A 12,989-nucleotide genomic window follows, 5' to 3' on the forward strand; every position below is an offset into this window, starting at 1 on the left:
GGCCTGAAGATCGGGCATCAGCATGATGAGATGCGTCGATTTAGCTATGCCGTCTGCATGCATATCGTAAACTAGGCCCTTAGTTTTTAAGATATCGATGTGAAATTTTGCACATGTCCTTTCCTCCTCAAGAAGTTGTGTCTAGCAGTTTAACGTTGTGCAACTGATTGTTACGTATATGGGGCAGTTGTATGAGTTGTACCAACTGATTGGATGAAAATCAAAATTTTTGATATTTTGTCAAGTTACTCTGTTATTACACGCGGCAACTTTTGTTTCGGCAACTCTTGGTTTATAGGCGAGGGGGCGACGAGGAGAGGAGAATCGCGCCGAGTTTCCAGTGTTCAGCAACTCGCTTTGTGTTCTTAAGTATTCGTAACAGTTCGCTGCGAAGTTTTTCGGCATTCGAGTTCCTTCTTTCGTAGTACACAGTTGCATTTGCGTATATTTTTTTGAAATTAATGTTTTGAATATACATATTTACAAAATTTAATTTCATCTTTTGGTAAGTAATTTGCAAATATGTATACAGATATACATAATATAATATAAATATTTTAGAAAATGGAGTATGACGAAAAAATCGAATCAATTAAAGATATTGTGAAATGTATGGAGAAAGCCATACAAATTGATTCAGACAATAGTGAAAAGGGTGATATATATGAAAGTCTGTCATATAATCTTTGTTCTTAATTTTGAATTATAAATAAAATGTATTTCTTAATTGACAGAACTGATTAATATATGTGATAGAGTGTCCCAAATACCTATAAGGAGAAACAAACGACAATGGGTTAAAGTGAAAGAGAATGAAAAAAAAACTCGAACAGAGTTGCGCAACTCAAGTTGCTCGTGTGAAGGTAATGGGCGACAGCAAAAGAGAATCGCCCGAGAATTAGCAACTTTTGTTGCCGCGTGTAATAATAGACTTAGTTGTGTTAGTTGGATCGTGTTTGGGTTGGTCATGCAGTTTCAAACGATTTCGCCATTTTATTTCGGCTGTCAAAGAGAGCGCGTCATTTATAATAAGTAAAGCAACAACTTCCGAACTCATGTTTAAGCAACGAAGTAAATATTCAAAATGAAGTTGGCCTCAAAATTGTGGTAAAAGTTGTGTCGTATGTAGCGACACGGGCAATTTCTAGCCCAACTCAATCAACCAACTAATTGTTGCGTGTATGCCCTCCATTACAACTAGTCGCAACTTGGTAAAGTTCAAACAGCTGTTTTCTACATTTAGTTATTGCCAGTTCACACACGGACTCTTTTGTCCCCAAACCGCTTTTGGGGGCGAAAATATTAATGTCGATACCCGACGTTCTTGGCAATTCCTTTTAAGCAAAATGTGAGGCCAACATAGAAATGACATATACAACACTGGCGAAAATTTTGTGAAAAGGATGACAGAAAACCTCTACTCGAGTTGCTGGACTCTTTTATTGCTAATGAGCGACATAAGAATCCCCATGTAAACGCCATCTTATATGGAAATAAATTAGGTATATTTGTAAATATACATCATTTTTATTTAGAATTTATAAGTTTAAAAATCAGAAATGCGTCGACGAGCTGGACTAGGAGCCATACAACAGCAGCAATTGGCTGCTGAAAAATATAAAGACAAAGGCAGTGATATACAGGAATCACAATTTGAACAAATGTCCAAACAAATGGAAGTTTTTCGTTTAAAACTGGAAGAATTTGCTGTAAAACACAAGACAGACATTCGCAAGAACTCCCAGTTTCGTAAACAATTCCAGGAAATGTGCGCAGCAATAGGTGTGGATCCCCTTGCTACAGGCAAAGGCTTTTGGAGCGTACTTGGAATGGGCGACTTTTATTACGAGTTAAGCGTGCAGGTCGTTGAAGTTTGTTTAGCAGCCAATCATAAAACCGGTAAATATAGTTTAATTAGAATATCATCAATAATTAAGAGAATAAATGAATTAACGCATTTAGGGTAAATAAAAATCTACGGAAAATATGTCTACAATAAAATTTGCCGCTATATTTTCATCTATAAACTTAATTAAAAGCATTCAGGGCGATTCTTTTTTTTAGGTTTTGCGTTAATTAGTCTTCAGGATATTCATGTGGTTTGCATTGAATATTTGAATTTCGTATATTTATAATTTTGAACTGACACCACATATTACTAATTAGAGTGAACAATAATTGACCATATTTTTTGCAGGTGGATTAATGGAATTAAATGAACTGCGTAGGCGGCTTATAGCTGCACGAGGTCAGAGTGCAGTACATCAAGAGATCACAAACGAAGACATTTTGATGGCAGCAAAAAAATTAAGTATATTTGGGAATGGGTAAGTGTTTTAAAATTATTTGTAGTACTATACTTATACAGAATTTGTTAGTTTTGCGGTATATAAAGTGGGCAAGGGGAAATACATGGTGCAATCAATACCAGGTGAACTGAGTATGGATGAAACTAAAATCCTAACGGCTGCTTCCAATACAGAAAAGGGTTACGTAACACTGAAAATGCTAACTGAGGAACTGGGGTAGGATATACATGATTTTTCTGTAAAGTATTATTAAATGCAAATTTTCATTGTAGATGGAGTGATTTCCGCGCAAAGCAATCGCTCGATAAAACAGTAAGTGAAGGTTTATGCTGGGTAGACGAGCAGGATGAAGAAAATAGCCATTTGAGTTATTGGTTTCCAAGTTTATTTCCTGGACGATATGCGCAATCAATTTAATTATTTATTTTATTTTATTGATCATAAATGCATATATCGTAACCATTAAATGTAGATATTCACGTATATTTAGCACATTATTGAATATGTATGTATATAAAAGTATAAAATATATACAGTTCTGGTTAGTTCACTTATAAATTTGTAAAGCTTAAAAATATTGTGGTTTAATATAAAAGAATACATACAATTAAATATAAATTTGTATACGTTTTATTCATAACTTGAAATAAATATTATTTATCCTCTGAATTTAAATGTTATTTAGCCCTGAGTCTAGCGTTTTCATTTTGTAGATAATAAATTTGTCTTTCAAATTTTTTTGTTATGTCCGAGAGCGTATTTTTGTATCTGTAAAAATAAATATTTATATATTATAGCGACATTTACAGATCAATACATATTCTCACTTTTAAAAAATTGAATCAACTTGAAATTAATAATTAGAAAAAACATTGTAACATTAGTTGCACAGAAGCTAACTAAAATACCCTACACGATTAAAAATTAAATAGTGGTTCGATGTGAACAATTTATTCGAGTATAGCAGCATAGTCTTAAACAATATCCAAAATAGTCGGATCTACGAAACTGGAACGGACCCGATCTTTTATCTGCTGCAATTCTTCAAATTACTTCAGAAATAGTTTCTGCCGCTATCATAATAACAGAAACAACAACAATAATCTATGCAAAATTTCGTGAAGATATCTTCTCAAATACAAAGGTTTTCCTTACAAGAATTTTGATCGATCAATTTGTATGGCAGCTATGTATATTGAAATCTGGCGTTCCGATAAAATTCTTGGGAAAAGAAACTAAGGGACTAGTTTGTTTATATACAGAGAGGCATGGTATAATCAACTCGACCTGTCACACTGATCAAATGTGTATATATTTTAAAAGATCTCCGATTTTTCCTTCTGGGTGTTACAAACTTCTTGGCAACTTAATATACCCTGTTCATGGTGTAATAATTCAAAGTAACAACTGTGTGTAATCTGTTTTACGATAAGTTACTGAACTCTAAATACTAGTGTAAACTTAAAAAACTCTTACGTGCAATTATGTATATTTACAACTAGATTTATCTTTAATTGTGTATGCTTACTCCTCTTTCAATCTCGTATTCGTTTTAATATAATTTTGAATTACATCTTCCTTTTCTTCGGCACGCCTGCATTAAATAAAATTATTAAGCTCTTCAACAATATATTCATAACTTACTTCATTAATATTTTTTGTAGACTTTCTTGTTTGCTTATCTTATTCTCCATTTCAACCTTTAGGAAAATGTTATTCTTTTAATTGAATGGTTTTGAATTTTAATGTCGATTTTACATACCAACGCTTTAACCGCACTTTCCAACTGTTGTGTTAAATTTTCAACTTCCTTCATACTGTCTTTGTACTTTTGTTGAAATCTATTACAACGTGTCTCCAGTATTTGGTTGAACTTCTTGTGGTTCTTTATTTCTTCCTTCATCTGATTAACGATTGCGTTATAAATAATAAGTTATTTAGTTTTTTTTTATTTATAACTTACATGCAACTGATTTTCCAAAAGACTACGCTCCTTTTCACTAAACTTTCTACGCATTTCATCCATGTCCTGGTCTACTTTTTTCGCTGCTTCGTCCATAACTTGGCCGATGGTAGATGCCAAATTATCGCATTCCTCTTTAACAACTTGCTCCCGCTTCTGTGCATCTTCCTTGTCCACCACCGCTGCTTCAGCTATTGATAACGCTTCTTGTACCTTTTGTAAGGCACATTTTTCACGCTCATAACGTTCTTCGATTACGCTTTTAGCCATTTTTAGAGATAATTGTAGCTCCTTCGTTTGACGTGTTGACTCATTAAGTTTGGCTTTAAGTTTTTCGATTGTAACCGTTGTAGTTGCACTGTTTGAACTTTCTTTTTCTGATTAAAACAAATGTTACAATCAATTCTTGATAGTTAAAAATTATTATGGTGTATAACTATTCAACAAGCATGTTATTATATATACCTTGTTCGAGGTTTTTAATATGTTTATTTAACTGATCCTTTTGCAGGAATAGATTTTCGATGACTTGTGATTGCTTTGTAATTTGCGTCTTTTGTGTTTGAATGGTATTTTCCAGAACTAACATAGCAGTCTCATACTTTTGCTTTATCTGTAAAAGAACACAAATGTCTTATATATTTTTGTATTGTGAGAATAATTTATTTAATCAGCATCCTGTTGACGGAAACTATAAATTTGCTTTTACAAAGTTTGACATATCCGTTGCATATTGCTTATTTATGTACATATTTATATAAAAATATATGAATTGATATTATTATTATTATGTTTTATGGAAAATCATAAAGGCATGCATATTAACCAATAATAAAACGAAACAGTTTCACTAATTTGAAGTTAGGTATATTATAAACTTGTTACCTTACCTCAGCAACGGTTTTTGATTCACATAAATAATTTCTATAATTTTGAATTTCACTTTCGAGAATTTGTATCCTTTTCCGTGAGCTCTTATTTAGAGATCTCAGTTCATTGTTTTCCTAAAACAAAAATTGTCTTTAAACTGTTTAAAAACTACAGGCCTCTCTAGATCTGATGCGTTCGAAGATTGAACTCACCGCTTCCAGAGAATCTATTTGCTTTTTAATATTCAGTAATGCATCATTTGTAAACTTTTCCCTCGTGGCATCATCTCTGGATTCTCCGGTAAACTGGACAGTAGTTGCTTTAAGAGCTTCCAGCTTCTTATCTATTGTTTTATTTTCGGCTAATATATCCTCTATTTGGTTCCTTAAATGGAGCTGTTCATGCTGCATTTGAGAGTCAGTTACGTTAGGCAGGTTTTTACAGTTAAAAGTATAAGAAACTTAATAAAACACACAAATGTATCGGATAATAAAGTATTGAGATGTTTCGTTTGACATACCGTAAAAAGTTCCAAGTCAGTCTGTGTTTGACTGATTAAGTTTTCACAGGTTTTCTTGATTTCATCTAATTGCCTAAAAAAGTTTTTGTGGCACTTATAAAAAAGTGTTTCATTTGAGATTTTGCAATTGAAATAAATTAGAACAATGCTTACACGTAATGGTCCGATGATGTGGATTTGTTTTCTTTTTCCGGCATATTTGAACACTGTTATATTGCACATTTCTTATATTTACTCCTGAATTGGTGGCTAGCAATTTACAATTACACATACTACGCGGTGCACTCTAATTTCATGCCACCTAATCCTTTGTCAAACATACGAAATCAAATTCAAGCAACCCCAAATATTGTGTGCGTTTTGTGTTTCCTAAATTCAAGGTTGTTATGGCAACATGCCTTATGATATTTAATTTTAACTATTTTAGTGTTCTGTAAACATACATACAAAGGTATTATAGTAGAAATTAGCTTTAAAGCTATGCCGCTTTTTACGAAGAAATATGAATCAAAGCTAATACCGCCACGTTCGGCACGCTGTAATACCGGTTGCCCAGCTATTAGTGAAGATTTAGATGAATTCAAGAGTATTTCACTTAATTTGGGTAGCAAAGAGTTGCGTTTTGCTGACGGAATTTGGATACATTCTACTCGTAAAGCCGATACCGATGACGTAGCACGTTTGAATCGACGCATAAAAACGCTTGAAGAGGAGAATAATATGTGCAATTTAAAAATGGAAATTTTTTTAGACCTATTGGCTGAACAAACTACCGAGCTGAACATTTCTAAATCAAAAAATGTATGAAGAAACAACATAGACATAAAATTTAATAAATATCCTAAGATTCAACAATCATACATATACTATATGTGAGTTCTGGAGACTTATTTCATTAAAGTTTTAATATGAGCCACCTCCATTTTGTTATTCATATGTACTATACCAATTAATTTTCGTAAACAGCTTTATTTTATGCTGAAAAAACAGAGTACACATGTATATGTATGTATATATAATTGTTGACAAATTTGAGTTTTTATTTTACTTCTAATGTACGTTGAAATGCTGCAAGAGCCAGTGATTTTATTTTAGCACTTATGGGTGGCGGCTTGGATAAATCATAATCGCGTGCTGGTAAATTGCATATCTGCCTTCGTAATTTTAAATCCTGCCGAGCGCTCAAAGCTCGACTATGAGTACCACATGCATTTGAGATTAACATTTGTCGTTCCAGGCGCTGTTTACGTTCACCAACTTGCAGGCAAGCGAGTGGTTGTAAACTGTCCAAATTAAAAGAAACATCGTCATCCATTTCATCTACTGGCTTATCGTTGACCGGTTCTATTTTGACATCGACATTTTCTTTGGTATCCATGACATGATCCAAATTATTGCTCTTACTTTCATCATTCTCTTTTTTAACTGACACTGTATTTCCTTCTAGTGTGACCTTTTGGCTTATTTCTTTCAATTCTTCGTCTAATTTTTGTCTCGATTCAGATAACAGTTTCTTAGCGTAATCTTCACCTGCCATACACAATGATATTCCCATGTCAAGAATAATACGGTGCGGTTGCCACTTTTGCTTTGCTGTTGTTGGTTGTTCATTAGCTCCGGGAACAGCATTTTCTGCTTGAAGTTTTGTCTCAGCAATTAGTGAGGCCCAGTCAACACCAAGAGCATCTCCTACGCCTGAAAGTAATTTTTTTAGGAAAACAAAAATGAAAGAAATGTTTAAAAGAAAAATTGGGCGTTAAATATTACACACCTTTGTTACGCGAATCTTCCTCCAACTCTCCATCTGAAATTTCCTCGAAGTCAAGCATTTCGTCATCTTCATTTTTCTCATCTACAATTCCTGCATCATCGATACTGCGTGTCAAATCTTCCTGTTCGGAAATGCCATCAACTTTTACAGTGGAATCCTCATCTGTTTCAGTTCTAGACTTTTTATCTCCTTTATTAAGTATGTCATCATCACTATCACTAATTTCACTTAATTCACCGGCTGCTCTATTATCACCCACTGCAGGATTTCCGAGCATTAAAAAATTATCAACCTTTTTATTTGTGGCTCCTGAATCCAAGTTTTTGTTACTATCAGCATCGTGCAAAATCTCTCCGGCTTCCGGCTTGTCATCATTGATAAACGTTTCATGTTGCTGACGTATCAAGTTACTGGCCTGTCCAAGTATACTTGGATTGGTCGTAGCATTTGCAGCGCTTTGTGCAGCAGCTTTAGCAGCTGCTACTGCTGTGCTTGCAGCTGCTACAGCGCTAGCTTGTGCAGCTTTAGCAGCGGCCATAGCAGCATGTTGCTTTTTGATTATGTTTGGATTTGTGTACGTCATTTTACTTTTATTGGGAAACCGAGGATTTCCACCAAGAAAACCTGTTGCAGGGGGTTGCACGGGTAATGTCATTAATGGTGGTGGATGAGTTCGGAGCCCTTGCCCATTACGATCTCCATGCTCTGGTCCTCCTGCCCCAACCCCTCTTCGAAAATTTCTGCCACCACGCTCGCTTCGATGGTGGTGCATGGATGGTGGAATATTACTACCACTATTTACAGATGCAACACGTTGCATCGCATCTTCCTCTTCCCGCCAATCATTTTGCCAACGTCGATCTCCCCCCTCCGTGCGAGGTGGTGGAATAGGCTTTTCCCTTTGAGGTGGCATGTCATGATGATCATTAGCACCCCATGTATCCCGTTGTCCTGAGCCTATACCAAAATTGGATCCATCACGTATGAGTTGAGGTTCTATTTTATTTATATTCGTTCCTGTACTCTTCTGCACTTCAACAGCATCCCAATCTGGTTCCGATGGAGCCCGCTGTTCGCGTGGTGGTATTTTTGATGGCCCTGGATTAGGTGCCCCACCGATTAAGGTAGTATTTCTTTTGGGTCCACCTATAAAACCTCCGCGCCCAGTTATTGGTGGTGTGTCATTCCATTCTTGTTCCCTACTTATGTCCCAATCGCCTTTCCATTCCTCGCGAACACGCTCTCGGTTACGAATCAGGCGTTCTCTTTCATCAGGATAAATAAGTTCACTGTCCATATCTCTGAAATCGCGTGGGTCTCGGGTATCACGTTGTTCTCGCACATCGCGTATGTCATGTAACTCTCGTTCTCGGATTTCACGAGTCCAAGGGGCCTCGCGTTCTCGTCCGTGATGCCCATCTTCAATATATGCACGATTATAAGCCCTTTAGAAATTAAGTTTTATCATAAATACATCATATAGTAAAAAACTTATCAGATACAAACCTTTCTCGATTTTCATCTGGATACACATCATGAGGATCTCTCAATCGTGCAGAATAATGTTCACCGACTGGACTCAAATCACGACGTCGGGTAGGCATATATTCACGATCACGTCGAATATCTTCACGATTAATTAAGTTACGTCTTTCAGCTTCCATGTATTCACGTTCTCGTTCATAAACATCTAAATCATGTTTTGACATATGTCGAGTTCTTTCAATAGCTTCTAAAGAACGCTCTCGACTATTGTAACCTCGAGATGCTGCTATAGCCAATTCTCTTTCTGCTGGTCGTGGCAACAATCGCTCTCCACGTTCACTACCAATTCCACCATATTTTTTTTCCTCTTCCTCACGCCTAAGCTTTTCCCTAGCCAAACGTTCCCGTTCTCGTTGTCGCTCTTGACAACGTGCCAATGCTTCAGCTCGTTCTTTATCTCGTGCCGCCTCACGTTCAGCCCGGTCTCGTTCGCGATCGCGCCTTTCACGTTCTCTTACCAATTCTTCATGTCGTATCTTATGTTCATGGCGACGTTCCACAGTTGGAGAAGGTGTACGCTCCCTTGTTCGAGTTTGAATAATGATTTTTTCACGTGACATCATTGTGTGATGCATACGAGGTGGACTTTTCTGACGTTTGACATCTTGGTGAATACGAATTTTTGTAATTTTTGTAGGTGATCGCGAACCTGTGCGGTGGTGTTCGCGCTCTCTTTCCCTTTCCCTAGCGATCGCAACACGATGCTTCTCGCGTTCACGTCTTTCCTTACTTGCTGCTCGTTGATGCTTCCGCTCAGCAAGTTTTTTCAACTTTGCTTGAGTAGTAGGAGAAAGTGACCTATGACCAATGTGGCCACTCAAAGCTGCAGCTGCAGCAGCAGCTCTTTTCTTCAATTTAGCTTCTTTTAATTTACGTTTAAGGTGAATGCGCTTCGCTTCAAGTTTTTTCTGACAATGCTCACGTTTCTCACGCTTTCTTCGTTCCTCGGTAGATGAGCTACTTGAACGGCGAGATGCGCCACCAGTTGCCTGACGAGCCTTTTTCCGACGATGTCGTTCACTATCTGAACTTGAGTACGAGCTTCCGGATGAATCAGAATCAGAGCTACTGGAGCTGTCAGAACTAGATTGTTGTCTAGACTTTTTATAGCGCCGAAGCGCTTCTTTAGAACGTTTATCCATTTTTCAAAATAAATAATTCTATTAATTCGTTTTGTATTTATGCACAACTTAATAAATTTTCACTGCAACGAAATTTGTTGCCAGATTTTAGAGAACTTTTAGTGCTGCCATTGCGTCAAATTTAATGGTATAAAAACGAAGTTGCCATGTGTTACTTTTTTTGATGAGACAGAATATATTTCTTCAAAAGTTTAAAAATATGTTACAGTTTTTATATCGTGATATAGGTATACATATATATGTATATAACCAAATATATATAAAAGTCAAAGTAATGACTTGAGTAATTTGTCTATACACGAACTAGTCCTGTAGTTTTTGTGATTTCAATCTGAAAATGTGTAAATTTCCTTTCCTCTCCACAAAGCTGTTTATTTTAGTTACTATATACCCTTATGCGGACCGAACTGAACTAACCGATATAGATGTAGAATTATATATACTTGACAGCAAATTAGTAGTCTTCTATGACATCATTCAAAGAGGTATATCTACCTATGTGCCTGTCCGTTCACAGAATAACAACAACTTTCCGTACTGGTTTTCAAGTGAATTAAAACGCAAAATGATACTCAAGAAGGAAGCCCATACTACCTTCAAGAAGTGCAACTGCAAAGAGAACTATAGAAAATTTAGAGAACTCAGGAAAGAATGTAAATTTCTCAATAAACAATGCTACAGGAATTACATAGACAAGGTTGAACGACAAGTACAAGATGACGCTAATGTCTTCTGGAAGTTTGTTAGACATAAAAAAAGAGGTAATGGTGACATCCCGTCCACCATGTACTGGAATAACCTGACGGCAGATTCAGGTATCGACATCAGCAATATGTTCGCTTCCTTTTTTAATAGTGTGTGCAACCAAGATTCTCACCAGTGCTCACCACCAACTGACGTAGAACCAGCTCCCACTGTCATTATGGATGAATTCGGGGTTAACATCAATGATGTCCGTATAATGTTGTCAACACTGAACTTGAAGAAAGGTGCTGGTCCGGACGGCTTACCAAATAGTTTTCTTAAATACTGTGCATACAGCCTCAGCGAGCATATTACACACCTATTCAGTTACTCTCTACAAAGCGGAGTCTTTCCTACTATATGGAAATCATCCTACATCTGTCCGATTCACAAGGACGGCCCAAAGTCTGAGGTCGTTAACTATAGGCCAGTTTGTATCCAATCAGCTTTGGCCAAGCTTTTCGAGAAGATAGTTCTTCCACAACTCACGGCATTCTTCACAAACATTATCACCAACAAGCAGCATGGTTTCGTCGGCGGTAGGTCGACTTCCTCTAACCTGTTTATCTACGTTAATTATTTACTAGATGCCCTAAACAACGGCCACTCAGCTCACACCATTTACACCGATTTCAGCAAGGCGTTTGACAGGGTGGATCATACTATTCTGCGAAACAAACTTAGAAGATACGGTATATGCGGTAATGCACTGAATTAGATTCAATCATATCTTACAGGAAGGCATTTCCAAGTCAAAGTAGGTGGATACCTGTCTGCTAAGCATAATGTAACCTCAGGAGTACCTCAGGGGTCACATCTGGGGCCTATTCTCTTTAATATTTTCGTAAACGATATTGGCGATAACTTTCAATCGGAATTTTTGCTTTATGCAGACGATCTGAAGATCTTCAGAATGATAACCAGTGAGCAAGATCTTCGGGTTCTTCAGAATGACATAGGCAAGCTTTCGTTGTGGTGCCGATTAAACAAATTGGACTTGAATGTAAAAAAATGCGTAACTGTATCCTACTCACGGTCACATATCAGAATACCAGCTAATTATTTTCTAAATGATGAATTGTTAAGTGAAGTGGATCATGTAAAGGACCTGGGTATCATCATAGACAATAAACTGACGTTTAACAAGCATATTGAAAAGATCACTCTCCAGGCATTTAAGGTTCTGGGATTCATTACTAGAACTAGCAAAGATTTCACGAATCCCATCTCACTGCTACGCCTTTATTCATCTATGGTTCGGCCAATTTTAGAGTATGGCACTGTAATTTGGTCGCCTTACACCGATGCTGCCTGTAGTCGTATTGAAAAAATACAATCAAAATTATGTAAATGTATTGGCTATCGCTATGGTATTCCTGGTGGTTACAACACAGTGTCTGATGTCTATGAATACTATAACATAAACAGCCTGCAAGAACGTCGTCAAGTAGCTGACATGTTATTCTTTTTCAAAGTCATGAACGGCCTTATCGATGCGCCAGACATCATCAGCATTTTCGAACTCGCATCAGTGGGTCCCTCACTGAGACATAACCGTCTCCTGATGACTACGAAAACAACCAAGAGCTACGTTTTCAACGGTCCTCACAACCGTCTGGCCAGGCTCGTCAACTCATTGCATAGTGATGTGGACTTCTATAGTGGATCACTCAGTGTCTTCATCCCGGATATCAAATCACGTCTACTGCAATATCCCTAGTCTCACCTTTTACACTTTCTCCTTCCTAATTTGCTAGTCTTACAACTTTTGTTCAATTTATAGCCTTATTTATACTAGTGTTAAATACTACTTAATCCCTTATACTTAATTACATAACAATTATTACATAATTTCAAATTATATAGTTGTATAAAGCCGTTTGGCGTATGTATACTTAAAATAAAATAAAATATATACATGATCAGGTTGGCGAGACGAATTGAAATCCGGGAGGTGACTGCCTGCCTGTCCGTCCGTCCGATCGTCTGCCTATGCACGCTGGTACATATGTTCTTTGAAAAAAAAAAGTAAGGATGAGTTCGTAGATGGGCGCAGTCAGACCACTAGCACGACCACAAAACGTCCTTGATCGTATAAAGTACCATAACTAAGCCGTAAAGAAAG

The 12,989-nt window shown here is 36.7% G+C and overlaps 4 protein-coding genes across 7 annotated transcripts; 2 read left to right on the forward strand and 2 right to left on the reverse strand.

Moving 5' to 3' along the window:
* The first annotated feature begins 1,328 nt into the window (after positions 1 to 1,328).
* LOC105231724 (vacuolar-sorting protein SNF8) lies at positions 1,329 to 2,989 on the forward strand. 2 transcript variants are annotated; one of them, XM_011213157.3, is made up of 5 exons: positions 1,329 to 1,502; positions 1,558 to 1,899; positions 2,198 to 2,327; positions 2,379 to 2,525; positions 2,582 to 2,989. In XM_011213157.3, the coding sequence occupies exons 2-5, from the start codon at positions 1,560 to 1,562 to the stop codon at positions 2,724 to 2,726; spliced, it is 762 nt and encodes a 253-aa protein (XP_011211459.2). In that variant the 5' UTR covers positions 1,329 to 1,502; positions 1,558 to 1,559; the 3' UTR covers positions 2,727 to 2,989. The 2 variants fall into 2 exon arrangements, with proteins under 2 accessions (XP_011211459.2, XP_011211461.2); XM_011213159.4 differs by lacking the exon at positions 1,329 to 1,502 and having other exon boundaries at positions 1,518 to 1,899.
* On the reverse strand, positions 2,917 to 5,993 carry LOC105231722 (centrosomal protein of 55 kDa). 3 transcript variants are annotated; one of them, XM_011213153.4, is made up of 10 exons: positions 5,816 to 5,993; positions 5,663 to 5,735; positions 5,355 to 5,546; positions 5,163 to 5,276; positions 4,738 to 4,885; positions 4,273 to 4,649; positions 4,072 to 4,212; positions 3,954 to 4,009; positions 3,838 to 3,903; positions 2,917 to 3,077 (listed from the first exon to the last, which is right to left on the reverse strand). In XM_011213153.4, the coding sequence occupies exons 1-10, from the start codon at positions 5,857 to 5,859 to the stop codon at positions 2,987 to 2,989; spliced, it is 1,302 nt and encodes a 433-aa protein (XP_011211455.2). In that variant the 5' UTR covers positions 5,860 to 5,993; the 3' UTR covers positions 2,917 to 2,986. The 3 variants fall into 3 exon arrangements, with proteins under 3 accessions (XP_011211455.2, XP_011211456.2, XP_011211458.2); XM_011213154.4 differs by lacking the exon at positions 3,838 to 3,903; XM_011213156.4 differs by lacking the exon at positions 5,816 to 5,993 and having other exon boundaries at positions 5,355 to 5,602.
* Positions 5,994 to 6,009: 16 nt separating this feature from the next.
* On the forward strand, positions 6,010 to 6,709 carry LOC105231725 (protein chibby homolog 1). Its single transcript, XM_011213160.4, has one exon. The coding sequence runs from the start codon at positions 6,143 to 6,145 to the stop codon at positions 6,467 to 6,469; it is 327 nt and encodes a 108-aa protein (XP_011211462.2). The 5' UTR covers positions 6,010 to 6,142; the 3' UTR covers positions 6,470 to 6,709.
* On the reverse strand, positions 6,612 to 10,218 carry LOC105231728 (fl(2)d-associated complex component). The gene is made up of 3 exons (XM_011213165.4): positions 8,940 to 10,218; positions 7,434 to 8,878; positions 6,612 to 7,357 (listed from the first exon to the last, which is right to left on the reverse strand). Exons 1-3 carry the CDS (start codon positions 10,118 to 10,120, stop codon positions 6,702 to 6,704), a joined length of 3,282 nt encoding a protein of 1,093 aa, XP_011211467.2. The 5' UTR covers positions 10,121 to 10,218; the 3' UTR covers positions 6,612 to 6,701.
* Between the last annotated feature and the right edge of the window lie 2,771 nt (positions 10,219 to 12,989).

This window comes from Bactrocera dorsalis, unplaced genomic scaffold (assembly GCF_023373825.1).
Source record: "Bactrocera dorsalis isolate Fly_Bdor unplaced genomic scaffold, ASM2337382v1 BdCtg215, whole genome shotgun sequence".
Taxonomy (NCBI): domain Eukaryota; kingdom Metazoa; phylum Arthropoda; class Insecta; order Diptera; family Tephritidae; genus Bactrocera; species Bactrocera dorsalis.